This window comes from Vulpes lagopus, chromosome 8 (genome assembly GCF_018345385.1).
Source record: "Vulpes lagopus strain Blue_001 chromosome 8, ASM1834538v1, whole genome shotgun sequence".
Lineage (NCBI taxonomy): Eukaryota > Metazoa > Chordata > Mammalia > Carnivora > Canidae > Vulpes > Vulpes lagopus.
In genome coordinates this window covers 67185322-67212504 of record NC_054831.1, presented here as the reverse complement: position 1 = coordinate 67212504, position 27183 = coordinate 67185322, and the positions used below count along the sequence as shown (strand labels likewise).

The window sequence follows — 27183 nt, the reverse complement described above, 5'->3', positions numbered from 1 at the left end:
TGTTGTACTTTTTAATTACATACTATATGTGCAAAGCTCTCCCTGAGTAAATATAAAGACCTTCGAAGTCTCACGGGAGAATAAGCCCTTGATTCTCAGGTCATTGGAAAGGTCTGTGTTTCCATCACTCTCTCCTATTAAAAAAGCCCCAAGGGCCAGAAAATAAAATGGCATCAGGAATGCTGACCCATTAAGGATGGGTCAGCTATTTGAAGTAGTACAGAGACTGCAGTCAGGTTGGGGTGCGGGTGTGCAATCCAAGACAGGCTGTGTCCAAATGGTCTCTTACCTTGGCAATCCTTATTCCCATGACCCACTGGTTTAGGGTCCTTGCATCATCACAGCAGAGATATTTGATATACTGGGACTCCTTCTGAATTTGGGGATGCTAGAAAAAAGTAATTTCAAAGACCATTTATAAACTCCTTATTTATTGGCATCTTTCAAAAAATTTTAAAAAAACAACGTATGTGATTCCTGAGATAGTAGAAAACTGCTGGTAGTACTTTTAGGATTAGGAATAGGAGTACTTTTATCTTACTATTTTTAAAAGATTTTATTTATTTATTTTAAGAGAGAGAGAGCACACAAGTGGGGTGAGGGCAGAGGGAGAGAATCTAATCTCAAGCAGACTCCCCGCTCCCCGCTGAGCGTGGAATCCAACACTGGGTTCAGCCTCATGAGGAACCAGAGTACATTTAAATGGACTCATTATCATTTTTAGTAAGTTTTATTATATAGAAAAGTTACAACTATAACCATTGTGGGTGAAGCTGTGTGCATAAGACCACCTCTTCTGCCTCCAACCCCCAGAGAAGCTTGTTAATCCTGCTGGAATGGGGAGAAACCGGTGGTGGTGCTGAGCATGAAATGGAATGCCAAGAGAGTGGGAAGCCATTTTCAGGGGCAGGAAAGGAGTGGAGCTGCTGGCTCCTCTCTTAAAGAGTTATCGCACAGATCTCTCTCCTTCGCTTTTGCTTTTGGCTTCGTTACTGACCGTCAAGGAAATAGCTATTTTCAAAATTGATCTAGGTCAAGGGCATTGTGTCTCTGAACATCAGTTTGAGTCTGAGAAACAGCATCTCAGCTAGTCACCCTGCTGATGTTTCTCACAACTTGGTGGCATTGCTGTCATTGCCCAAAAAGGAGAACAATTCCCGTTACAGACTCTAAGAGATTGATGAGAGGTTAGTAAATTTCAGTTTTACAAATGAGAAAACAAGGCCGAGAGAAGTTATTATATATTTTATGCTATGGTCCACTAGAACTTTGGGGGGGTCTCTTGTCCTGCTACCTAGAATTTCTGTATTTTTATGAAGCTCTTAGGCCAAAATTCCAAACTTTAAGGATACCACAGAAAAATTAAGAAGTTGTAAAGAATTCTTCCCTGGGGCCTTTTGACCAGTTGTGGAAAGTTCACCTTCATACGTCTGTCTGTAAATGAACCATTCTCTTTGTTTAGGTCCCTCGGCTCTGAGAATCTGCTTCTGCATCACTTGCAGGATGGTCTTAGGTTTTCCTGAGGGTGATAGCCCTGGGCTCCCCAGGGTGGCCTGTAGTTTTCCATTCTGGCCAGCAGATGGTGGCAGACACTTCTGAATGGCCGCTGCACATTTCCCTGTTGTTGGGGTTCAGTGTTTCCTCATTCATTCTGAATGTGAGATTTTAGCTTTATAACTGTCACGCCAACGATCATCATCTGTGGAGGCCTTTAAAATCAAAACTCTCTATCAACTCAGATAATGTGGCCCCACAGCAAAAATAGATTTGTAACATTAATGAACTAGAAGGTCATGCTGATGACAAGTGACTTATTTCCTGGATGGAATGTGACGTTCCAGAGATGCCTGCAGCACGCCCTCCCGTAATAAAATCCACAAAGCCAAACCAAAGTTCTTGTTTTTCAGCACCAGAAACCCAGCTCCCTAACTTACAACAGCATTCTTGTTGACAGTCATGCAAGGGGGTGAATGGGTCTCTTCAGCAAGAGCAATTAATGTTTGTAATTTTTCTTAGAAAGCAACTCTTTTTTTTTTTTTCCTGAGAAATTTTTTTTTTCCTGAGAAATTTTAAAAGTTAACACCGTTAACTTGGTTAACTTGGCTTGGTATATTAAAATATTTTTTTAGGGATCCCTGGGTGGCGCAGCGGTTTGGCGCCTGCCTTTGGCCCAGGGCGCGATCCTGGAGACCGGGGATCGAATCCCACATCGGGCTCTCGGTGCATGGAGCCTTCTTCTCCCTCTGCCTGTGTCTCTGCCTCTCTCTCTCTCTCTCTGTGACTATCATAAATAAATAAAGATTAAAAAAAATATTTTTTTAAAAGATTTTATTTATTTATTCATGAGAGACAGAGAGAGAGAGAGACAGAGAGAGAGAGAGAGAGGCACACAGGCACAGGCAGAGGGAGAAGCAGGCTCCATGTAGGGAGCCCGATGTGGGACTTGATCCTGGGTCTCCAGGACTACACCCTGGGCCGAAGGCGGCACTGAACCGCTGAGCCACCCAGGCTGCCCTATTAAAATATTTTTCATTTGTTTTTTGGTTTTCACACCACATGAGAGCCAGGTTCCTAATAATAGACCATATATCATATTGTGCTTGCAATGAGGTGTACACATCAGCTCTCTGTGTAGAGGTATCCACTTATACAGCACAATTAATAAATTCTTAAGTATGTTATTTATCCAAATAGAGTAAAATGTGGATATTCCATTAAATAAAATGGGTTTTGAGGATAAAACAGAGACAAGAACTCTTGAGACTTGAATTCTAACAGTGGCTTCTCCTATGATGGTGAGGTAGATGTACAGACCTTGGTTCATTCTCTCCCACATTCTCACTGACTTCCTTACACTACACACATACACCACAAATGTATACAGGAGAGTTAACATCAGATGACCTCAAAAGTTGCTTGCAATCCTCAGATGTTATGGTTCTAAAGTGAGCTATCTAGTGGACACGAGGCTCCTTTCTCACTCCCAGGATGTCATATAGCAAAGTCAGCGTGTTTGTTTTCCAGTCATGGCTTAGGACTTTGCCGGGGGTTTGCTCCCTAACTGAGCCTTTTACTGAAAAATCATTTGCAAAGGGGTTTAAGAAAAAAAACAAAAACAAAACACTGGTTCAGTACCACTGGCCAGACTCTTGTGCAATAGATTTAATTTAATTGTGCTGTACATACTACAAGAGAAGCTCTTGTAGTATGTACAACACAGTACACAAGTGTCAGGGCAATTGTAGAACATTACTGTTAAAAAGGATCTTAACAGATCTCTAAACTGAGGTAACCGATGTGTTACAAATGAGAAGACTGTGCTAGAGAGGTTAAGCCATTTGTTTAAGGCCAAAGGAGTGTCTGAACTAAGAAATATACTAAGTACTAAGAAATATAGCACTCATTAATAAAGATGAGTAAGGCACTCACACCATAATTAGGACATGGTGGCTGGGGAATGTTGCTGGAGGAGACATATGTAAACAAATTTATGATTACCCTATGATATGGTGAATTTCATAGTAAAAACTTGAAACAGAGAATGAAAAGGCTCTTTGGAAGAAGTGTATGCTAATACTCTGTCACATCTGAGGAACATCTAGAAATTCTCTGTGTGACTAAGACCTGGGAGCCATGGAAAGAAGAGGCAGCAAATGAGCGGAAGCCAGAGTCAAGAGCCTTGTGTCAAACAAGCCTTGTGGACACTGCCCTGTAGGCATCAGACATTTTAGGAGAGCACAGTGATACAAACGGCAATGGCAGTTACGTGGAAGATGGGCCTGGAATGGGGAGGAGGGACCAACAGAGAGGGCTGGATTAGAGACATCTCTGATGGAAAATCAGAGCTTGATGATGGATTGGACAAGAAAGGGAAGAGAAGGGACCTCTAGGATGATTTTTCTATTTCTAACTTGGAAAAGTAGGTGGTTATTACGGGTTTAACTGTTTCCCCTTTATGTTGCAGTCCTAACTGCTGATACCTATGAATGTGACCTTATTTGTAAATAGGATCTTTGTAGATATAATCTAGATGAGATGAGGTCATGCTTGATTAGGGTGGGCCTTAATCCAAAATAACTGGTGTCCTTGTAGGAAGAGAACAAACAAGCATGCAGAGAGTGGAGGGCCATGTGAATACAGAGGCAGGGATTGGCGTTATAAAGCTGTAAGCCAAGGAGTGCCAAGGATTGCTGGAAAATGGCAGAAGCCAGGAGAGAGGCATGGAACAGATTTTCCCTCAGAGCCCTCCAAAAGGAGCCAACCCTACTGACACCGTGATTTTAAACTTCTGGATTCCTGGAATTGTGAGAGCATAAATTTCTGTTGTTTTAAGTCAGCCAGTTAGTGGAACTTTCTTATGGTAGCCCCCCAAAAGTAATACAGTGGGTGGTGGTACCATCATCTTGATAGGGACTGCAGAAAGGAGTAGTTCATGAGGGTGGAGAAAGTGCTGAAATTACTACCTGACAGGTTATGACTGAAGTGTCTTTGGACACGTGCTTGTCTCAGGTGTAAGACGGAAGAAAGTGAAACAATTCACTATAGACTGGGAATTCTTAGTGTACAGACAAAAGCTGGAGCTGTGGCTGTGAAGATGATTTCTCAGAAAGAGCAGGAATCTGGTGAGAACTGAATATAGAACCCCAGAGAACATTCAAGGGTGTGTGGGAAGAGGAAGAACTCACAGAAATGGAGGAGCAGGTGGATAGAGGGGTCTGGGCTGAGGGTGAGGCAGTTATCACCAATGCAAATGATGCCAGGAAGATCAGACACCCGAGGATTGACTGAAACTCCTGACTGTTCACCAGAAACTTTAACAACAGTTTCAGCACAGGAGGGAGGAGAAGCCTGCTAGAGTGCAAGTTCCACAAAGCCAAGTTCTTTGTTTTGTTCACCATGTATCCTAAGGTACTGGATAGCAGTAGGCTGGAGAGAAATATTTTGGAACGAATGAGTTTTATTTGCAGAATAACAGTTGAAGACAAGGAGGACATATTGCTTTCTTAGGAAGTCTGAGTAAAAGGGAACGCAGAAGCCCAAGGCATGGGGCAGATCAAACTGAGGGAAGTGATTATAGAACCTCCCCTACCCACCCAGGGAATACCTGAATGTGTTGTAGCCCAAGAGAAGAATTCTCTGGAGAGACGTTGAAGATGCTGAAGCAAAAGGGAGTCCCTGATGGTGTGGTCCTAGGGAAGGGCTAATGTTGGAGGCACTGAGCTTGGAAGAGGGAGCCTTTTCTTCTGAGACACAAAGTTGGAAGGATGATGATTGTATCAAGTTAAGTTCAGAGGTAAAGAGGAAGTAGACCAGGGCAACTCAAGCCTCTCTTTCCCTGTCTTCTCCAAGTAGAAGGCAAGGTGTGCTGACTGAGAGGTCCGCAGGTGAGATACTGGAGAAACTATAGATGATGTCAGGGGATGAAGTCGAAGACTGAGCTGTGTGGAAAGCAGGGGAAAAGCTGCTAAAATCTGTGAGTGCAGAGGCTGACCCAGTCAGCAAAAAGCAGACTCAAGAGCCAAAAGTGAGTGACTTAGCTCAACTGTGTGAGCCCCACATTATGACATGGCTCTTGAGTAGGCTAGGGAAAGGAAGTACAGTAGCAAGAGAATGTTGACCCCAAATCCTAGCTCCAAGAAATTCAAGATAGGAGTGAGAAGAGTTTGTTCTCAAGAGAACACATTTCATTTTTAACGATAAGCGTGAGGTGACCTCACCTAAGTTCATGAACCTCTGTGAGTTTCTGCTTCCACATTTATAATGTAGAGATGATAATACCTCCCTTAAAGGGCTGTTGAAAGGTTAAGTGAAATAACGTATGAGAAGAACCCAACACAGAGCCCATAACATGAGAGGGCATGTGACTATTAATAACAGAACCAAAAACAAACAAACAAACAAAAAAACAGAACCAGGTTTTTTTTTTTTTTTTTTTTTTTTTTTTTTTTTTTTCAGAACCAGGTTTTGAAGAGCACAATGGGGCAGGGGGCTTGACATGCATTTTTGTTCTTTGATTCAACAGATGTGAGTTAAGCATTTAATACCTATTCAGGCTCTGGAACATAATAGTAAACACAACAGAAAAAGTCCCTGCCCTCAAGGTGTTTTTATTCCACTAGGGTAGAAATCCAATAAAAACAGAAAACACTAAGTAATATAATTTCAGATTGTGAAAACTTCTGTGAAGAAAATGTAGCAGAGTAAGGGGTGGAGAGAAGATGGGTAGAGAGCCGAATTCCAATGCTCTTTCCAAGATATTCCACCACTTCTGAATAGACCTTGATAAACCCTCGTTTCTCCTGGAAGATATTTACTTCCACTGCTCCATCATCTCATTTAGCCTCAGAATGGAGCAAGCAAGAATTCACAAAGGAGGGACTTCATCACAGGCTCAGGATGGGAGTGTGCATCAAAGAAAGAGTGCAAGGGAAGGAATGATTCTTGAGTACTAAATCCTTCCTTTGGATTCTAATCTCTTTCCCATGAGTATGCACAACCTCTCAAGGACAGGTGAAGAGCTGATTCCTGGGCGTGACCTCAGACACTGAATCAGAAACTCTGGAGCCCCAGAAATCTGTGTTTTAGCATCTCTCTTGGTGATTCTCATGCACAGAAAAATTTGAGAACCACTGGTCAATAGAAATATTACTTAATGATAAAGTGTTGTAATAATGACCCAATTAATGAGTGCTGTGTTTCTAGACATGGAACTCAGGGTGTTTTGAACATACATTATTTAATCCACATAAGAAGGGTTGGGTGTAATCATCCTCACTTTGTAGAAGTGGGCAATGGGGCGTAGAGTGTTGATAATGTGCCAGGGGACAGGCCAGGACTCAACTCTCCCATCTTCCTGACGGCACCCCCCAATGGACTGTCATAATCAGTAAGCTCACACTAAATAAGAAACTTCTGGACTGGATTTCTCAATCAGTACATGGCTATGGAATCACACAATCTCTTAACATGCTTCTCCATATCCTGAAACCCTTTTGTAATGTATATGCGTATTCTTTGAATTCTGTACATCTGTTTGCCCTGATCAAATATTTTAATATCAAGAGGATTTTTCCCCCCAATATGGACAGAAAGGGAAATAAGTGACCAAATGTTCATAAACAAATTAAGTTCTTCAAACTGTGAGAGACCCTTTTACTCAGCAAATTAATAACAATTCCCAGTATTCTGGGAAGGAACTGAGGACTCAGCATGCTTAAGAGCAGAATAAGCAGAGTGATTGCTCATAAAATTGGTTCGAGAACAAAACTGATCATGTCCTGAGAAAAAGGGAAATGTTCTATGAGGATTGCTCATGACTCCTGTCCATTTCTATATCCATCAGGCCTGCTTTCTTCTCTGTCTTGGAGCCCTGTACCTCCGCCTCCACAACACACACACACTCTTCAGGAAGGCCCCCAACCCTCTCGTGAAGGCTTAGGCCTTGGATATGTGGGTTTTTGATACCCTAGTCCAATACTCCAGGCCTCAGCATGGCCATTCTTCGTGCAGCCCAGGGTAACCTGCATCCCAGGTCAGATCATTGATACCATGATTCCAGGATCTACTTCCAAACTTGTGAGTTGGCACAAGAAACCAAGCTCTTGTCCTGCTCACTGTGTCTAAACATCATCCTGGGACCTCTGGGTCTGGGGCCTTGTCTTTCTCTCACCAGGTGCTCCAGCCTCTGGTACCCAGCCCTGCGATTGGGGCAGCCTTTACTTCCTCCTGACACCTGTCATTCAATTTTTCCACTGTAAAGTGCATTCCATTACCAGCTAAGCCCTGACTGTTGATGTTTAGAAGTAGGATGCATTCTAACACTGAGTGTAAAACTTGGCTATGCTCTGGGAAAGCAAAGATTCCTTGGCCCCATCCTTAAACGTTCTGAGTCAGTGAGTCCAGGGCCTTGGAATGTGTATTTCTACCATGAGTTTAAGTCAGCCAGTTACTGAGTAGCATTTCAGAACCTCTTTCAAAGCCTTCTCCCAGCTTAACAGATGTGGGCATTGGAATGTACACAGGGAAATGAGGGCCTCCAGTATGGTAGTATCTCAGGGTCTCAGAATTCCTTTTTTTTTCTTTTTTTTTTTCTCGTGCCCCCCACCCCCACCCCCAGGTCTCAGAATTCCAAACAAGGGCCATGGGGTCAGACAGGAACACAATGAATGCACAGTTCAGGCCAGCTGGCAGCAGGGGTGAGGCAGGGCAGAGATCCTGCATCCTATCAAACAGCAGTCTGAGAGAGTGGCCTCTCAGCCACTACCTGGTTTCTCTATCTCTCTCATTTTTTTTTTAAAAAGTAGGCTCCACACTGGGTGGAGATCAATCTCCAATGTAGGGCTTCAATTCATGACTTGAGCTGAAATCAAAAGTTGGACGCTTAACCAACTGAACCACCCAGGCTCCCCACCACCTAGTCTTAACCTTGTCCGGCCGCTTACTGGTTGAAGAGTCTCTGTGCTCAGGTGCCACATCTATATTTTAGGGAGAATTATGGCTCTTACCTCAAAATGTTGGTAAGATGATTAAATGTGTTAATGTATGTAAAGTTTTTAAGAGGTTGCATTATAGATGCTATGTGTCTGTCATTATTCTCACAACCCCGTCTATACCAGGAGCAGAAAAGGAGAGGCAGGAACCTGAAGCAGGCAGGACATTCTCATCTCTTTTCCTACTGACCCAAATGGGACCCCACCTCAGGGCCTTTGCACTTGCTGGTCCTGTTTCTGGAATGCTCTTCTCTGGGTAATTCTTCCTCCCTCACTTTACTCACATCTTTTGTTACATGTCATTCCTTCAGAGACCCTTTCCCTGACCAACCCACTTAAAGAAGCCCTGGTCCTTGCACACAGTGTTCCCTACCCTGCTTCATATTTATCTGGAGCCTTAGCATTGCCTGATAATCACATTTTTTTTGTTGTTTATTGCCATTTTCCTCACTCTAAACTCTATGAGAACACGGATTATTGTACGTTTGGGTCACCTCTGTATTCTGAGCCCCTGGGACAGTACCTAGTACCTAGCAGGTAGCTGGCATTCAATTGATATTGAGTATATGATGAATATTCGAATAAATGAATGAATGAATGCCCAGACTGCCTGTGCTCAATCAGAGTTTTGGGAATGTTGGGTCTAGGGAACACCCAACTCTTGCAGTAATGTGAGTGACAATACCACACTAGTGTCGGCACCTCTGAAATGGCAGAGTGGGTACATGGTCATCTCTAATGATGTGGTCCTTGACAAAGGTTATATTTGCCACACACGTAGATGTTAAGTGTTGTTCTCCACTTATGAAGGTGATATAAACCTATAGTATAGACTTTGAACCACTTTAGAAGGAGAGGTGACAGCTTTGCCAAGGAGTACATGAGTACACACGTGCAGTCTGGCAAGGATACATTTCTACAACCGTGGTGATGGGTTCTTCCTCAGGGGGAATGGGTGACTGAGCTACCGAACAATCTCACCAGGAACCTGATTTTATTAACACCTACCTGCTCCACAGACTTCCATCTCAGATGGAGAATGAGGAACCTGACTCTCAAGAGAAGCTCTGCACATTGCCTTGGGCCATACCTATGGATTTAGATAATCGGCACTCTCTGGCATGAAATGTGATTGAGGGGCTGAGAAGGAAAAGGAATTTATGGTGTTTGAATCAAAGTATGGTCGGAATAGCTACATAAACTCCCTGAATCCATTTCTAGGAGTCAGTTGTTAATTTGGCAGAAGACAGTTACTTCTACCCAACCTTCCAAAATGTGGTGCAAATGTAAACCTGACCAAACACTTGATAATTGCCTTTTGATAATATACTCCTTAAAAAACTTCAAGATCTAGTAAGGCTATTTTTAGACAAAGGGTCCCCCCCCCATTTTTTTGTATTTTCTGTATTTTTCTAGGAAATCTTGTCAAGTTCCTAATTTCTAAAAACTTCTTACAGTGGAATAACGGTCCAATAAAGAACTGAGAAACTGTCTCAGATTTGTTCAAGATGGAGAGCTTTCATTTTTATAAGTGATGAAGAAGACTGGATAAATTCATGATAAAGTTTTAAATTCAGAAACAGGAACTGAGGGTAGAAATGCTTCCACCTTTCCTATTTTGGTTTGAAATGAAAAAAATTATTATGATACACACTTGTGGTTAATGATATTACATTTTAACATTTTTTTCCTTAAAAGGAAATATTAACTCGAATTGCTCACCAGTCTAAATCAAGAACTTCTTATGACATACCTTTAAAACAAAGCAGTAGTCAGTGGGTGCTTTGTATTTCATTTTACACTGAATCCCATAGTAAATGTTGACATTTTCAAACTGTATAAAACATGCCAGATCTCGAGATGTCTGTAAAAGAAGGAAAAAAATAAATTTCACTGCGTTGACAGCTTAATAATTTTTCAAGGTTGTCCTTGATGGCACAACTAAGGGTTACATATTAGCAGAACAATATTGAATTTTAGATTAACCTATTTAAGCATCTATCATATTATACATTTTCTAAAAAGTCAGGCTGGCATTTTCAGAGGTAGAAGAGCACACCGAAGACAACAGTGTGCCACACACCCAGAGATGGAGTGGAATATTGTACTGCTGTTCTGGCACCTGCACGTGGACTCCTGGGGCCAGAACTGACTGGCTGACCTTGAGACATCGTTACAGATGCAGTGGGGACGAGAGGACTGACCACCTAGTCAGAAATTTCATGTTGGCTTTTGCCATTCCAAGTCAGTGATTTTCCTAATTGAGCATTAGAAGAGAAAAAAGTCATCCTCAGGATGAACAATAAGAGGTAAATATGATGCTCAGGAAATCAGCACACACTTCATGCACTTCTCTCTGAGAAAAAAAGACTCCTTTCATGCTTTCCCATTAGGGCTGGCAGTGTTGCTATGGAGACAGAACCTCTCCTCCATGTCTCATGCTCCTTGTGAGGATTCCAACCTGTAATCTACATATTTGGTTACATTTCAATTACAAATTCGCCCTATTACTCTTTTTTTTTTTTTGCCTTTACATTCTTTAACTCTTTAGCAGGTGAGTGAATAAAGGAGAGAGGGCAAACACTACCTCTCAGTGCACAATGCCTCCTTTATTGATGGTTGCACAGTTTTTATCTTTGAAGATATTTTCTTCTGGATTTTCAAAGTCTTGGTTTTTTTTTTCAAATTGAAAAAATGGAACGTATAAACCATAATTTTATATATAAAAATTAATGATTTATATAAACTTTATATACTACATTGCTTATAAAATTATGCTTACACACACACACATATAATAAAATGAAAATTTCTTCCACACTCCTTTTTTCTAATTCTACTCTTTTCTCTGAAAGTACCATTGTTTTGAAGTATTCTTCCAAATGTTTTTGGGTGAACATTTGTATACATATGTATGTGTAGACATACCCACATACATACATACCCACATACCATTTTAAAAATATGAATGAGATTTTACTATAAATAGTGTTCCAGAAACTTGTTATTTTCTTAACATAGTATCTTGGTCTCCCTATGTCAGACATATGGATGGATACAGGACAGTCATGTAATGGCTGCAGAGCACTCCACTCTGTGGGCGTAATGATTTATTTAACCATTCCTACCAAAGATGACTAGAGGTTATTGCAATATTTTGCTCTTGCAAAAATACTGTACATATGAGCAAATATTTCCGTGGGGGTAGATTGTGAAATGTGGAACCTGCCATTTGAAAGGGCATTCTCCTTTATATTAATAGATCTTGTTAAATCAGCTGTACCAGCTTACATTCCAACATTTTGTGTTGACATTGCCCATTTTTCTTACTCCTGCTGAAAGCTGGATATTATCAACATTGTTCATTTTATCAATCTTGTAGGAAGAAATATTTCACTTTGTATTTATTTTTTTTAAAATTTTTAAAATTTATTATTTATTCATGATAGTCATAGAGAGAGGAGAGAGAGGCAGAGACACAGGCAGAGGGAGAAGCGGGCTCCATGCCGGGAGCCCGAAGCGGGACTTGATCCTGGGACTCCGGGATTGCGCCCTGGGCCAAAGGCAGGTGCTAAACCACTGAGCCACCCAGGGATCCCCTATTTCACTTTTTAATTTACATTTCCCTGATTACTGGTAAGAAAGGGCAACCTTTTAACTATTCACTGGCTACTGATATTTCTTTTAGTATTAAATTCTCAATAAGCATTGCCGTTTTTCTATGAGCATGTTTTTTTTTTTTCTTATTGACTTGTTGAAGTCTTTATATTTTATGGATATTTGTACTGGGCTATACATGCTGGAATGTACTCTCTAATACCAGAGATAGTCTTTAACTTCTTGTTTGGTATCTTTGGCCTTAAGAGTTAAAAGACACTTCACGCAGTCAAATTTATCAATTTTCTCCATTATAATTTTGAGTTTTTAGCCTTGTTGAAGGTTTTTCAACCCCTGAATTATTAAAATATTAACCTATATTTTCTTAGAGAATTTAAAAATATATAGATAAAAGGAGATTTCATACTTTTTGTAAATATATCTAATCAATGTAGGATTTAATTTGGCACATGGGAGGATACCTGGGTAGCTCAGTGGTTGAGTATCTGCCTTCAGCTCAGGTTGTGATCCCAGGATTGAGTTCCACATTGGGCTCCCTGGAAGGAGCCAACTTCTCCCCTCTGTCTATGTCTCTGTATCTCTCATGAATAAATAAATAAAATCTTAAAAAAATAATTTGAAACATGGTATGAGGTAGGAAACTACTTTCTCCAATGGACAGACAATTATTTCAATGCTATTTATTAAATACCACCCCTCTGAGGAATTTTAGAATCAGTCTGTGAATTTCAAGTAAAAACTATCCTATTGAGATTTTTGGGGGGATTTAACATACAGCAAGTTTGGGAGAGAATTAATATTTTTTCATCCACCAGCATGGTAAATTTTTATTTATTCAGTTCTAGTTCACTTCTTTTATTGCATTTTATATTTTATACCACATTGGTCTTGAACATTTCCTGTTTATTGTTAGGTATTTTGTATTTTTTGTTCCCTACTATGCATGAAATATTTGGCACTATGTTTTCATTTGTATATTGTTTGTACAAAAGAAAACAATTTATTTGGTAAATTTATTTGGTCCTAATAGTCTTTCAGTTGAGTGTCTTATATTGTGTGGTAGACGATCACATCAAGTGTGAATAAAGCGAGTTTTGCCTCTTCTTTTAAAAAATTCTACTTCTTATTCTTTTTCTTGACTCCTGGCTTGTTCCTCTATTCCAAGGTTAACTGTAGCAGTGAGTAAAGTACTCTTGTCCAAAGCTAGTGTGAACAGTTATAATTTTATCACTAAATGTGTTGGGATAGGTTTATCATCTCATTTACATGTAAATGTCAAAGACTTTTATTTGTGTATGTGTTTTTTTATTGTTTTTTGTTTTTTTTTCCGAAACACTGTGTCAGTTTTCTGTGATTCACACTAAGTAGGGGCAGTAGGCTGACATAAACCACGCAGTACTGGTTATGCCTCTCCTGCATTCTGATGGGTAAGAAAGTCTTCTCACTAGAGGAAGAGACCTGGATATTTCCCAGGACTTCACCTGCTTGGGAATGTGGGGTTAAGCCTTATTAGAAACAGCCTGAGGGGATGCTCAGAGGTTGAGTGTCTGCCTTCGGCTCGGGTCATAATCCCGGGGTCCTGAGATTGAGTCCTGCATCGGGCTCTCCGCAGGGAGCCTGTATCTTCCTCTGCCTATGTCTCTGCCTCTCTGTCTCTCAAGAATAAATAAATGAAATCTTAAAAAATAAATAAATAAAAGGAAGCAGGCTGCAATTTGTACATATGCCATTTGGTGGTGCCCTGGATTCAGCAGTGAAGGCAAAATGCTTCAGCGTACCTCAGATAATATAGATGAGGGAGGTATTCTAAAGCTTTTAAAGGTAAACAAGATGCAAATGCCCAAAGCCTCTAAAAAAAGCTCTTAGAAAAAAAAGCTAATGGTCAGAATGAGAGTTAAAATTCATTTCAAAGATGAATAATTTAAGGTATGCTTATAGATCAGAGGCAATAATCCTAAATCACCAAGTAGAAGTTTAATGATATCTAAGATACTGTCCTAAAATAGGCAGGGTAATGCAAACAGCACACTTCAAAGAACAACTTAAATGTTCAGAGTATAAGGGCTACAATCTTAATGTAGCTCTGTCAACACTTATATTTTTATTATGATTACCACAGAACAAGAGAGTAAATACAGGGGAAAAAAAACCCTCAGAAAAAGATATATGAAGTAACAAATTATCTCTAGAAAAGTGGTGCTTCTGCTATAATTTTTGAAATCTAACTTTAAAACAGATAAAATTCTTCACCTACAGGAGAAAAGCTTTGGAAAAATTCAAAAGGACTTCTGTAATTCTGTCCAAATAGGGTATGTATTTGCACAAACATTGTAGTAACATGAATTTCAGAGCAAAAAAGTACATTTAGATTGTGATCTGAAGATTTCCTTAGGTTAATTTTCATAAAATGATTTTTTGACAAGCATTTTATTTTTCTTTCTGACCTTAGTCTTTCCTTTGGGTACATAATAAATTCCAGAAGCCCGTAAAAGAAAATAGCGCCTTTTCCAGGTTTTCTTTCCATCTTCTTTCAAAGAAAGAGCTCCTTCAAGTTCTGGCACAATGATGGATGTCCCGCAGAAACTTTCCTGAAAATTGAAAATCCGATTATAGAGAGCACATTAAAGAAAAAAAACCACATTTTTGTTGATATCTAAACAGACTGTGGCAAACTAGCCTTTAAGCTAAAAGTCATTTGTCTATAACTCTGAATGCACACACTTACATCACATGCTACCTGTCAAAAGAGAGGAAGGATATTATGGTGGCTAAATCTCAGCTCTTGAGTTAGACTTCAAGGCTTCTTGATCACTAAGCTTTGCAACAACTGTGGGCAAATCCTAAATCTCAGCTCCTTTACTTGTAAAAATGGAGTCACAATAGCTTTAGCTTCATAAGAAAGGTTATGAGTATAATCTTGGTATACTATAAAAGTAAGCATTCCATAAAGGTTATTTCTGCTATTATAAATTGCTAAATAGAAACATTATTCCTTTTTCTATAAGTAAAAAAAATTACTATTTCACTACTAGTAAATAGAAAAAAATAGAATATATAATCCTATACATACATAAATATGTGTAAGTTAATTTATTCTTTGGATAGTTTTCTTACTGAAGAATAAAGAAGGCAATTATTAATACTATGGTATCAGAAAAGGTAGGGGACAAGGTAAAATTTCTAGGTGTAGATTTTCAAATCTCACAACAGGCATACAATTATATAATTCTTAGTAAATTTCCTTTAAAAAGCAATGTAGCATAATTATACATCATTTTTGTCTCCCAGTTCAAATACTCATTTATTTTGGGCTTCTTTTTTTATAACTCTCAACCTCCTTTCATTCCATCTCATAAATGTAGAATAACTTTTAATTTTGTACCCTGCAAGCAAATGTATATATATAGTGGATATGGGATACATTTTTGTTCACATTTCCCTCCAATTTAGCTAGCACTAGCTGCCTTGTATATAATCCCTTCACTCAGATTTTTGGTCCAAATTAGAAAGCAGGCTAATGTCAATTTTTCATAGCATAACATGCTTTGTATTTTTCTTTCACATCCAGCTTTTAATACCCTGCTGAAGTCCTATATCAAGAACTATTCAGGCAATTGTATAAATCAAGGAACAGGCAGTATAGACAGCTGATATATAAGCACTGATTATAAACAAATGGCTGTATTAGGAAACTTCACCCTCCCTTTCCATGTCTGTCAGTCCCTATCGCTACTAAGTTCGCTCAGAACCTGAATCTCCTTGCTGCTGCGGACACCTGGTACTTTCTCTTCCTCAACTGAACTTGGAGTCTGGTAAATGCAGAGAATGTCCCCATTCCCACTGTTGGGCCTCCACGGGAAATACACACTGTGCTCTTGGTCCCAGAAAGCAGAATTTGTAACATTTTTTCAGGACCTTGGGAGGGGCAGGAGGTTCTGGCACCTACTCCCTCTGGTATAGGGCTGGGAGAATGTGGTGGGGAGAGAAACCTGTGTGGGAGCCTGGCCAGACCTTGGTGAATGAGAGAGGGTGCTCTTCAATGTCAGCAAACTGGCTCCAGGTGTGACTGTAGGCCCAGGTGTCCCCAGGTCTTCTAAGTTTTCAGAAGAAGCCTCAAATCTACTAACTCTAGAAAAGGTCAACACACTGTTGGGGGTGAAGAAAACCTGTCCAGGGCTCCAGCATGGCCACCTGTGACCTGTGATCTCTGCACTCTTCTGCATTATGTGCTGGGAACAGAGTCCTGATTTTTAGCATACTATTGTGAAAACCCACTAAGAGTTTCAAAAATAATCAACCATCAACTGAACATGTCCCTAGAATGATAATCACAAACATGTGCACAGTAATCGACACAGGGCTTCCATGACCTCCCTGGATAGTTGTAATAATTCAGCACAATCCAGGAGGCTGAGGTTCCTGGACCTCTCCAATAATTATGAACCTCAATGGCAGACCCAGACCTTGTGTCAGGTTTCCTATCTCCAAAGCTCATACTTCCTACCACACGTGGCTTCCAGAAGAGCATCTTAGAATTCACTGTAAAGTAGGTTTGGAAATCCTTACATCTGACTTGTATGGAGCTTTTTCATTACTTAAGTAATGAAAAATATAGAATGTTAAGAGATTAATTTTATGTGGGTTTAAAAGTGTTTTAGTCAAGAATTACTAATCCAACTTCATGAGAGTAAAATACAGTCTAAAGCCATATTTTAAACTGACTCAAAGAACCAGTTTAATTATCTAAATAGCTATAATTTAGTAATAATTTGATTTTAAAACCCCAAGGTAAAATTTCAGTGTGTCTAAGAATCTCCCATTGTTCCAAGAAGCAAATAATTTAAAAATAGATACAGTTAACAGCTTTCTCTTTTCTTCTACTCTGCAAAATTAAACCTACCTCAAGTAAGGATTCCTTGTTCTTAGCATTCATTTTCTCATTTGTTTCCTTTCCTTCTTTTCTTCCTTTGTTATTCAAGTAAAAATTCTAAATAAAATATTAAAAGAGCAGATCAATAAATGTTCTTCACCACGCTAGCCACTGCAGGGAACCATCATGGTCTTGCTGGAGACAGAATATACACCTATAGGAAATAAAGTGGGAACCATAGCATATGGCATCTGGCAACCAAGTGCCTACTAAGGGTTTACCAAGTCCTATGGTGTCACTGAGGCAGATGAAAAATCTTCTTCCCTTCTTCCCCTAATGCACAATCAATGAGGAAATAAACATGAGACAGAAAACACTAGCAAAGGACACCATTTAGTTGTTAAATTCCATTGTCTAGAACACATGCCCAGTACTGGAGGCTAGGAAGGGCCTCTTTTTATAAGGATTTCCCAAAGGGTCGGGATCTGTAGCTGTGTCTTCTTCTGAGATTTTCTCTGAGACCCCTCTCACTTTTTCAGCCTCAGAATCAGTTTTTCCCCCCTCCAAGTGATGGTGCTATACTGTTATTGTTTTAAAGAAAATGGGGTGGGGGGAAATGGGGAAAAAAACCCACAAAGTAAACCTAAGCTGGAGTTCAGGGAGTTCAGGGAGGGTAGTCCTTAGAATGCACAGGCTGCCCTTGGGTCAGAACTTCATCACAACTTTATCATGATTTTATCAGTCGTGAGGTCAGCCAACTCAATTTGGGCTGCTCTGTAGCAAAAGGCAGAGCTCAAGAGTTAACTCAGTAGCTGTTACCCACGGAAACTGGATGATCTGAGCTGAACAATAAGAGAACTTTAAAATGGGAAATGAAACTTTCACTTACAGCTTGCTCCCTTTTCTCACCGCTGAAAATACAAGATTTGGGGGCAGCTGGAGAGGAAAGGAACAAAGCAAACACATTACTTTTTAAATATCACCTTCTTGGAATAAAGAGTAAACCAAGCAGTTACCAGCCCATGAATAAATTATCTTATAGACGTAAAATACCCCTGGTTCCTGAGAATATTCTTCTGTCATGTCGAGAAGATATGTATAAACATATGGCTTTGGGTCTGTAGATGGGAAGATACATAGACAGCACACAAACTCAAAATGAGCCATTTCTATAGCTTTTCAAAGAGGAAAACAAATCTCTGTAGGCTGGAATGGTCAAGGAAGACTTTCCAGAGGAGGTCCAAGTTTGAAAAATTGTCCAAATATACTCCAAGGCCTGTCATCAGGTGACTGAGCAATGCCTCCCCCTCACAATGGGTGGGACTCATGTCCCTGCCCCACTTATGTTGGATTTAGCCACATGACTTGCTTTGGTGAACAGAACGTGGGTGGAAGAGATAGGGCACTGACTCTGTGCAGAGGACCTGAGAGGTTGTGTCATGTGTTTCCATGCCATCCTCCTGTATTCTTTGCTGTGAGTTCACCAGGAGAAGAGTGTGTCACAGGGAGCTGCTGGTCTGAGGATGGTAAGAGACAAGTGAACTAGCTGAGTCTGACTCACATTCTGGGGTCAAGGATGATGACCTGCAGACCCAGGAGAGAGGAAATGTCTGTGGCTGTAAGCCATGAGGATTCAGAGGTGGTTTAATGCATCCAAGGCTGACAGATGCACATGCCCACACTGGCTGGTGATTAGATCTAGGGCACTGAAGCCGAGGCTAGACTTTCTTTTAAAATAGGAAGCCATATTGGAAACCAAAAATGTGATTACTGTAAGACTTCCTCCTGTAGGCCTGGTCCTGGATGGTCAAAGACAAACCTTGGTGGGAGAGGCAGATTGGAAAAGAATGGCAGAAAGATGCCATGAGATCATTTTCTCCCTCAGTGGCCGGTACCCTTCTTCACCTGAGAAGCAAAATGAGGTTGTGTTTCTCTCTGTGTTCCTCACTCCTACAGCCACACTGAGCCACAATCACTACTAAATGTCAGTTAAGGAACACAACAAAGGATGGGATGAAAACTGCCTAAAATATCAGCAATGATTATTGTTGGAGTTGCAGGATTACAGATAGTTTAAATTTCATTTCTTCTGTTTTTCAACTTTTTTTCTTTACAGTAAGTCAATGTTATTTTTGAAGTCAGCAAAATAAAGTATGTCATTAAAAGAAATACAAAGCAATTAAATAAGCAAGCAACCTTATATTAACTGATTTGCCAGTACCTTCTTTGAAAAACAGATTTTTCAGGCTCCCAGCAAGAAGAATGGCTAATTTTTTTTTTTAAGATTTTACTTATGTATTCATGAGAGACACACAGAGACACAGAGAGAGGCAGAGGCATAGGCAGAGGAAGAAGCAGGCTCCCCACAAGGGGGCTGATGGGGGATTCGATACCAGGACCCTAGGATCACAACCTGAGCCGAAGGCAGAAACTCAACCACTGAGCCACCCAGGTGCCCCAAGAATGCCTAATGTTAATACTGGAGAGCTTCTCTACCTCTAGACATATTCCTCAGTCCTTATACCTCTCTTTTCGTTTCAGGCAACATCACTGGTCTTTGCATAGTGGGACTTAAGTTTCAGCATCACTCTGGGAAAACAGAACTCTTGAAGAGCTGACTCCCATTTCAACAGCTGGCACTTATTTAGGAATAGCAGACCACCCTGTTCTTCCAATCAACTGAGAAGAGGAACTTTTCTAATGACAACCAGACTGAGAAACTAAGCTGCTTTTTAAATAAAGTTGCTTTTATTAGCATAGCAAGTGTCCTCAGGCTTCTGGATGGCTCAGTCAGTGAAGTTGGTGAAGCGATATACTTTGGCTCAGGTCATGATCCCAGGGTCCTGAGGCTGAGGTCCATGTTGGATTCCCCACTTGGCGTGGAGTGTTTCTCCCTCTCCCTCTACTCCTCCCTCTTGCGTGCTCTTTCTCACCAATAAGTAAATTTTAAAAATCTTAAAAAAAGGATAGTAGGTGTCCCAAACTACTTTACCCAAAATAAGCAGTACCACCTTGGGCAAGAGGGGTCCCTGCCCTGACTCCACTCTTTAGAAGGTCTCTGCTCTGACACTCACCCAGCCACTCCCCTACTCACAGGGTGACAAGTCTATAGGGCCAATGGGATATGCCCACCTGGAGCCAATGACCCCCTACATTTCAGTCCACACTCCACACACCCAGGACCTTGGAATTCCCTGACTAAATGGCCCAGAGACTCTGCCCTATATTCATTCTCCTGCAGGTTTATGGCACTGCTAGCATGTGCATCCTAGGCCAGAGGGTGGCCAAGGGGCAGCTTTTTGCAAGGGAGTGATGGGTTGTATGGAGCCTGCTCTCTGGGCTGGAACATCCACACCATGCATGCAAGGCTACCATGGCTTAGGATGGATGGGATAGATGGAGGGGGGAAGTCTAGGGGTTGGTCACGAGCAGTTCCAAGACACCATCTTGCACAGAAATCAAAGAAATCTAAGAATACTAAGTCTAAACTCTTAGGTCATTATGAAGGCAATAAGGTGGGAGGACAGAACACATTTAACTGCTTATTAATTTGATTTAGAACTTTAAATATACAGATATACGGTATATAAGCCTTCAATCTACAATTGCCCCAGGCCCTAATAAATATTGGGAGTGGGTTTGCACAGAGGCCTGTCCTCCACTCCCTGTGGGATTCCACATTACCAACCCATCCTTTTATTCTCTTCTAGTCATCAGGGCTACTTGAAATGCAAAATAGAAATATAAAAGAATTTCTTTAGACCTTCTTTGACAAGGTGCTTAATTTTCTGGGATACTTAAAGCCCTGGGAAACTTTCTCAGCTATAGGGCAGCCACAGTTGTTAATGAGTAGAACATAATCTCTTCTTTTCCTCATCCTGGATTTTCCTGCCCATGAGCTACACACCCTGGGCCCTGGGCTAGAACAGGTGCCCATCTTGGAAACTCTGTCTCAGTCCTTAGGATACAGGGCTAAACACCCTTCCACAGCCTACAGTATCCTGGCTGTACTTCACTGACTACTGACCTCATGCCCCCAGGCACCCAGCCAAGCAGAATGTCCCCAGGTCATTCATTTGTCCTCTGCATGGACTTCACTTTCTTAAGAATGCTGGTTACTACTATTATTTTCACAGTAGTTCCTAGATACTTCTGTTCCTTCTGCCTATTACATCCAGCAGATAGCTCCTGGCCTTGCATCTCACCTACTGTCTCCTTCCCTGGCTTTATTCCAGGGATGCTCAAGAAATATTTGCTGGTCATTCTTGAACAAATGCTTGGCATCCTGGGGAAGTTAGGGATTAAATCCTTATCCCCTTAATGTGTCCTGAACAACTTTAGGTAGCCTGAGGTTAGACTCCTATTCACACTTCTTTGAGTTCCTGCTCCAAACTTCTGAGATAGAGCACCACTGTCCCACACCAAGTCTGGCCTGGCTGCACTGTGATCACCCTAATCCAAGAGCACTGCAGATGCCTTCTGGAGAGTTGCTACCATCCTCCCAATTGCCTCCATTTCTTTTTTTTCTCTAGACTATTCTCTACAATGAAGCAAACTAAAATAATGATAATTATTAACCTTGTGTGGATGATAGCCTTTAATTCTCACCACGCACTTATAAAAACAAATTATCTCCATTTTCAGACAAAAAAATAGAGACTTGGTGAAGTTATATGATTTGCTCCAGGGCCCACAGCTAACAAGCAATGGAGTCAGGATTCAAATCCCACCTGTCTGATTTTAGGATCCACGGTCTGGCCACAACATGAGACTGCCTTCCAGAAAGAGGCAGTTTTGTAGAAGACAAGTTTGAACAGAAAATGCCATGTTCATGAAACTGAAAACCCTCAGCACGGTGTGGCAGGTCCATCAACTTGGCCTTGCACACTGTTGTCCCCATTCTCCACAGCAGCCTCAGTGGGCCTTTCTACTCCTTGAACAGGGCTTGATTCTGGGCCTCAATAATCCTACACTATGGCTTAGAATCTCCCCTCCTGCCTCTCTCTCCCTCATCTTGATTCCCTTGGTGAACATGAGAAACATTGCTTCCTTAGGGAGGCTGTCTCTGATCCAAGAACTGGAAGACCCTCCTGCTGGAGACACCCAGTTATGAATATATGCTTCAATGGCTATCATTAGCTAAGTGTCCCTACTGGTTGACAAGAAGTTCAATGGTACCCACCCTCCTTGAGCCTCCTAAAAGTTGAAGATGAAAATGACACAGATTGTTATTTTATAAGAGTTGTGACAGATTCAGAAGCAGGGAGACAGTTAACTGTGGGGGAGCCTGAGCCATCACTCAAGACCGGGGACCTTTAAACTGTGTCCCCCTTGGGGAATGTACTGAAGCTCCTCTAAGGGTACTCGGGCATCGGTCTTCACATCCTAAACTTCAATGTGTACTCTTCTCCAAAGTGGATCTGCCTGTGAATGGAAGGCCCCTTCCTTACTTCACACACAAGAAAGGTACACCTCACAGCTACACAGAATCTCACTGCCCTGCGTGGGAAGCTCAAAGGCTCTAAGCAAAGGGATAACTTGAAACACGAGTGTTGTGAGAGGGAAAGACTCACCACTGAAAACAAATCTTTTTTGGAAGTCAAATGCTTTCTAACCCTGCTTCTACACAATGGAAAGCACCCAATCATCCTGTCAGGTGGTGTATGAAAAGAATCATCCTTGATTCTTCAGCGACAGATAACTTGGAAGGAATTCAAGAAACAGGATGGGATTGCTCTCACAAAACTCTTCTGTACTCATCCACTCATTTATGTGAACAAGGTTTCTCACCACTGATATCTATAAAAAGTACTTAACTTCTATAGAAATAAAAAACAGCAATATAATTGATGCTGAACATTCATCCCTTTATCCTAGGACTAATCAGAGGGGAAAAACGTTTCATCTATTTATCTCATTAAGAGATCTTTCCCCCCAGATTTTTCCTTTTTAGGCTTAACATCAATATTTATAACTTTAATGTTTTGAAATTGTTTTAACCAACTGTGTAATTTTTTAACACTTATGTGCCTTACAATGACAGGATATAAAAGATTACGTATCGGGATGCGTGGCTCAGTGGTTGAGCATCTGCCTTCAGCTCGGGTTGTGATCCCAGGGTCCTGGGATGGAGTCCCACATTGGGCTCCTGGCAGAAAGCCTGCTTCTCCCTCAGCCTATGTCTCTGCCTCTCTCTGTGTCTCTCATGAATAAATAAATATAATCTTTTTAAAAAAGAGTACATATCAATTTATAAACAGTTTGTCGAAAAGAAGTATGAGAGAGATCAATTAGAGAATTATAAACATAAAAATACATTACAGTAGGAGAAACCGTTGTGGAGAAAATGGAATGGGAATAGTTCAAGGGGAAAAACAAGGAACAATTAAAATTTCCCTAATGTTAAAAAAAAGCTTATTGTACAACACCACACCTTAATGTAAACTATGGACTTGGATGATAATGGTGTATCAATGAAGGTTCAATGACTGTAACAAATACATCACTGTGGTGGGGGATGTTAATAGTGGGGGAGGCCATCTATGTGTAGAGAGCGTATAAGAATTTTCTCAATTTTACCATGAACTGAAAACTGTTCCAGAAAATAAAGTCTATTAAAAAAAAAAAAAAGCTATTCATGTGCTGCTTACACAGATGCTGGTGGGAAATCAAATTGCCTGAAACTGTATTTTTTTTTAAGATTTTATTTATTTATTCATGAGAGAGAGAGGCAGAGACACAGGCAGAGGGAGAAGCAGGCTCCATGCAGGGAGCCCGATGTGGGACTTGATCCCAGGACTCCAGGACCACGCCCTGAGCCAAATGCAGGCACTAAACCACTGAGCCACTCAGGCATCCCCTGAAACTGTATTTAGACTCCATTGGATATTTTTTAAAATGTCAAAATTCATAATATATTGCTCATTGCATTATTTGCATCTACTTGAACTAGTGTTGAAAAACTCTGGATGTGGGGTGCCTGGGTGGCTCAGTCAGTTAAGCATCTGCCTTCATTCTTCTCAGGTCATGATCCCAGGGTTCTGGGATCCAGCCCCACATTGCGCTCCCTGCTCAGTGGGGAGTATGATTCCCCCTCCACCTCTGCTCGTGCACATAGTCTCTCAAATAAAATAAAATCTTAAAAAAGATCCTGGATGTCAACAATAGGTTTTACTGGTTCTAATGCACTCTCAGTATTTAGTAGTGCTTAGGTTTTTATCTACCTTTAAGACTGTGGGGCCATTTGTCAGACTTTTCCAAGTTTCTTCTCTTTATTTCATTCCCAGCCAATTTTGCTTATTTGGCATCTATTCCTAAAGTTCTGGGTTTGGGTGAAATATGGATGAGTGAAGTGTATGTATGTAAAGCTGTTGCTTGATGCCCCTGGCCACTTCCCTGCTCCCAGCCAGGAAGACAAGGACCTAGTTGAGGAATGGTAGGTGCCTCTGGGGTCAGGCTTCCACCAGCTCTGTCAAGCACTGAGATGGCAGGAATAAAACACTCCAGACTCTGAATATAATGAATAGTACCCATGATTATTATCAGTGATTGTAGAACCTTCTGTCATATCATAACCTTCTGCAGATGGCATTTCACTCATCATCTCTACTTCCACGAATCATTTATCTGCAAGATTGAAGCTTAAACATCAGCTTTGTGCACCTGTAAAGAGTAGGGCACACTCCATGCAACAGCTTCAGTCATGATAGCAAAGTTGGATCACACTGTGGCAAGGAAATGCAGTCTAATATAAAAGAAAAGTAGGCAGTGGTGGTTGCAATTGGATTTTTAAAAATAACCAAATGCTGAAAACTAACTTTCCCGAAAATGCATTTTAAATGAATCCCATACAATTATGACTGCATGAACTGTGACTGGAAACATTCATTTCTGACTTGTTTTTTATTTTAATCAATATAGTATTTTGACAAGTTTCTTTCCCACCAGTTTATCTGAATGCCCCGTCACTCTCTGTCTCTACCCTCACTCTCCATGGTCCAGCCATATAACTATTTCCCGTGACCTAAATGCACATCCTTTTTTCTTCCTGGACTCTTCACACACCTATTGCTTAGAGTTGTTGCTTCCACTCTACTCTTCCCCTGACTAATTCCTACAAGTTTACCAGGTGATTGCTTGGGCATCAGTTTCTCCAGGTAAATTTCCCTGCCCTCCCTATGCTCCACAGAAGCTGGTGCTCCATCTCATCTCACAGCTTTCCAGATCCGATTCTCACTTCCCACTTCCCTTCTTTGCCCTCCCATCCTCTTTTCTTTAACACTTATTTTGTTGCCTTTTCTTCTGGTTTATTTGGACCATATATCACCACCTTCTACTGAAGATAACAATTTTCCACAATTTTTTTCTGAATCCTAAGTTTATTAATTGTATTGATTTATTGTCTAGAAGGTCTTTTACATGCTATTTTCTGACAGGTCCTACAGTATTCTGTCATAAACACAATGTTGGTTTTTCCTTTTAATTCACCCTAAATCAGGGCAAGATTGCTCTTTAGTCAGTATCTGTCAGCAGGCAAAAATCTGTGGTTTGCCTTGAGCTGCACTCTCTTTGCATCTGTGCAGAGGGCATTTTTTCCTTAGAGGTGGGACTGAGGGATTAACGGACTCCCCAGTTCCTAGTTTCATTGCTCTTCTAACATTAGGTATTATGAACTAATAAAGTAATTTCAAAACTAAAACTCTCAGCATATATCTTCACGAAAGCTCTTCTGCACTATCAGTAGCACCTTGTGCACTAGGACTTAATCTTAAGACAGCACCATGCCACAGTCTCTGTCCTATGCCACTCTCATGTTAAAGCTGGAAGAGCAAAGATTATCTTCATTTTTGTATCCTCCATAAATAGCACAGGTTATACATGTAAACAGATACTCTACAACGTTTGCTAAATCTAAGCAAATGGAGTGAATTCTACTAAAGCCTCATCATATAAGTCAACATGAGAAAGATACTCAATATTCTGAAACCTTTTGGGAAGAACAGTCTGTCTTTTCCTTTTATAATTTCTGGTTAAATATCTTTCTTCACACACAGTTTCTAACTAACTCTTTTTTTAAGGATTTCATTTATTTGAGAAAGAGAATATATGTGTGTGAGCACAAGCAAGGGGAGAGGCAGAGGGAGAGAGAAAGGCAGAAGCAGATGCTCGCTGAACAGGGAGCCTGATGCAGGGCTTGATCCCAGCACCCTAGGATCATAACCTAAGCTGAAGGCAGATGCTTGACTGACTGAGCCACCCAGGTGCCACTCTAACTCTTGAAATAGTTCCTAGTCAGCACCCTAATCCAGCTGGGCCTGATGATCATGCTGTAGGCTCACAGATGTTGCTCTGACTAGTGAGTGGAAGCAGGTATCCATTACGTACTACTCTGTTCTGGGATTTGCCACCACATGTAAGTGTTGACAATTACATTTGAAAAATAACTAACAACCCAAGCGAAATACAGGATGTATTTGGATTTTTGAATCAACTGCTTGAGACACTGCTTGAGGACAAAATCTAAGACAATTAAGCAAAAGAATCTACAGGCTGTGTTTCCAGAAGAAAGTTTCTCCAGAAATACTCTTCCCTACTACAATTTGTTATTCTTTTGGTGTAAACATAAAAAGTTGTTTCTCTTAAAAACTATCAAAGGGTCTCAATATGTAGCTTTTACAAAGGGACTGCAGATATTTCAAAATTACGAGGCTTCCCTTTTTAGGAGCCATGATATCAACATAGGAAAGGTCACAGTCTACTTCAAGAACAAGGAGAGAGCCCTAGGTTCTCATGCTAGGTTCTCAAGGTTAGCATGCTGAAGTAGTAGTAGTTATTCACACAGAGCACTAATCAGAAGATAGATTATCCAACCAAACACTGAGAAAATGGAAATACCTAAAATTAGCAGCTTCAAAAATGCTTCCACTTCCATTATGGTCTTTAAATGTGATTGTAAATTAGAACAATCCACTTATTTGGTTTTTAAGAACATATTATTATTCAGAAAAATTCAGCAGGAGGATTTCTGCTTCCTCCTATGATAGAGTAGCTTGTAGTTAGACCAAAGCTCCACAAAAGCCATCTGTGCGAAGGCTTTGGAGAGCTATGAAGGCAACCAGGACTCAAAGGGCCAAAATCCAAGAGAGAAAGGAACCACAAAGAGGTGCTGAGACATTCTGAGAGCCATATTTTCTCCCTGGTGAGAGG

General features: G+C 40.7%; 1 protein-coding gene across 2 annotated transcripts in view; it reads right to left on the bottom strand.

Moving 5' to 3' along the window:
• The window catches only part of LOC121496473 (amyloid beta precursor protein binding family B member 1 interacting protein), a 100282-nt gene that overhangs the window by 12687 nt on the left and 60412 nt on the right, over nucleotides 1–27183 (bottom strand). For both annotated transcript variants that reach the window (XM_041764801.1, XM_041764800.1), the window contains exons 8-11: nucleotides 17008–17094; nucleotides 14552–14695; nucleotides 10243–10353; nucleotides 290–388 (exon numbers count right to left, since the gene is read on the bottom strand). In XM_041764801.1, coding sequence (XP_041620735.1) covers nucleotides 290–388; nucleotides 10243–10353; nucleotides 14552–14695; nucleotides 17008–17094 — 441 coding nt within the window. The remainder of the gene's footprint in view (nucleotides 1–289; nucleotides 389–10242; nucleotides 10354–14551; nucleotides 14696–17007; nucleotides 17095–27183) is intronic.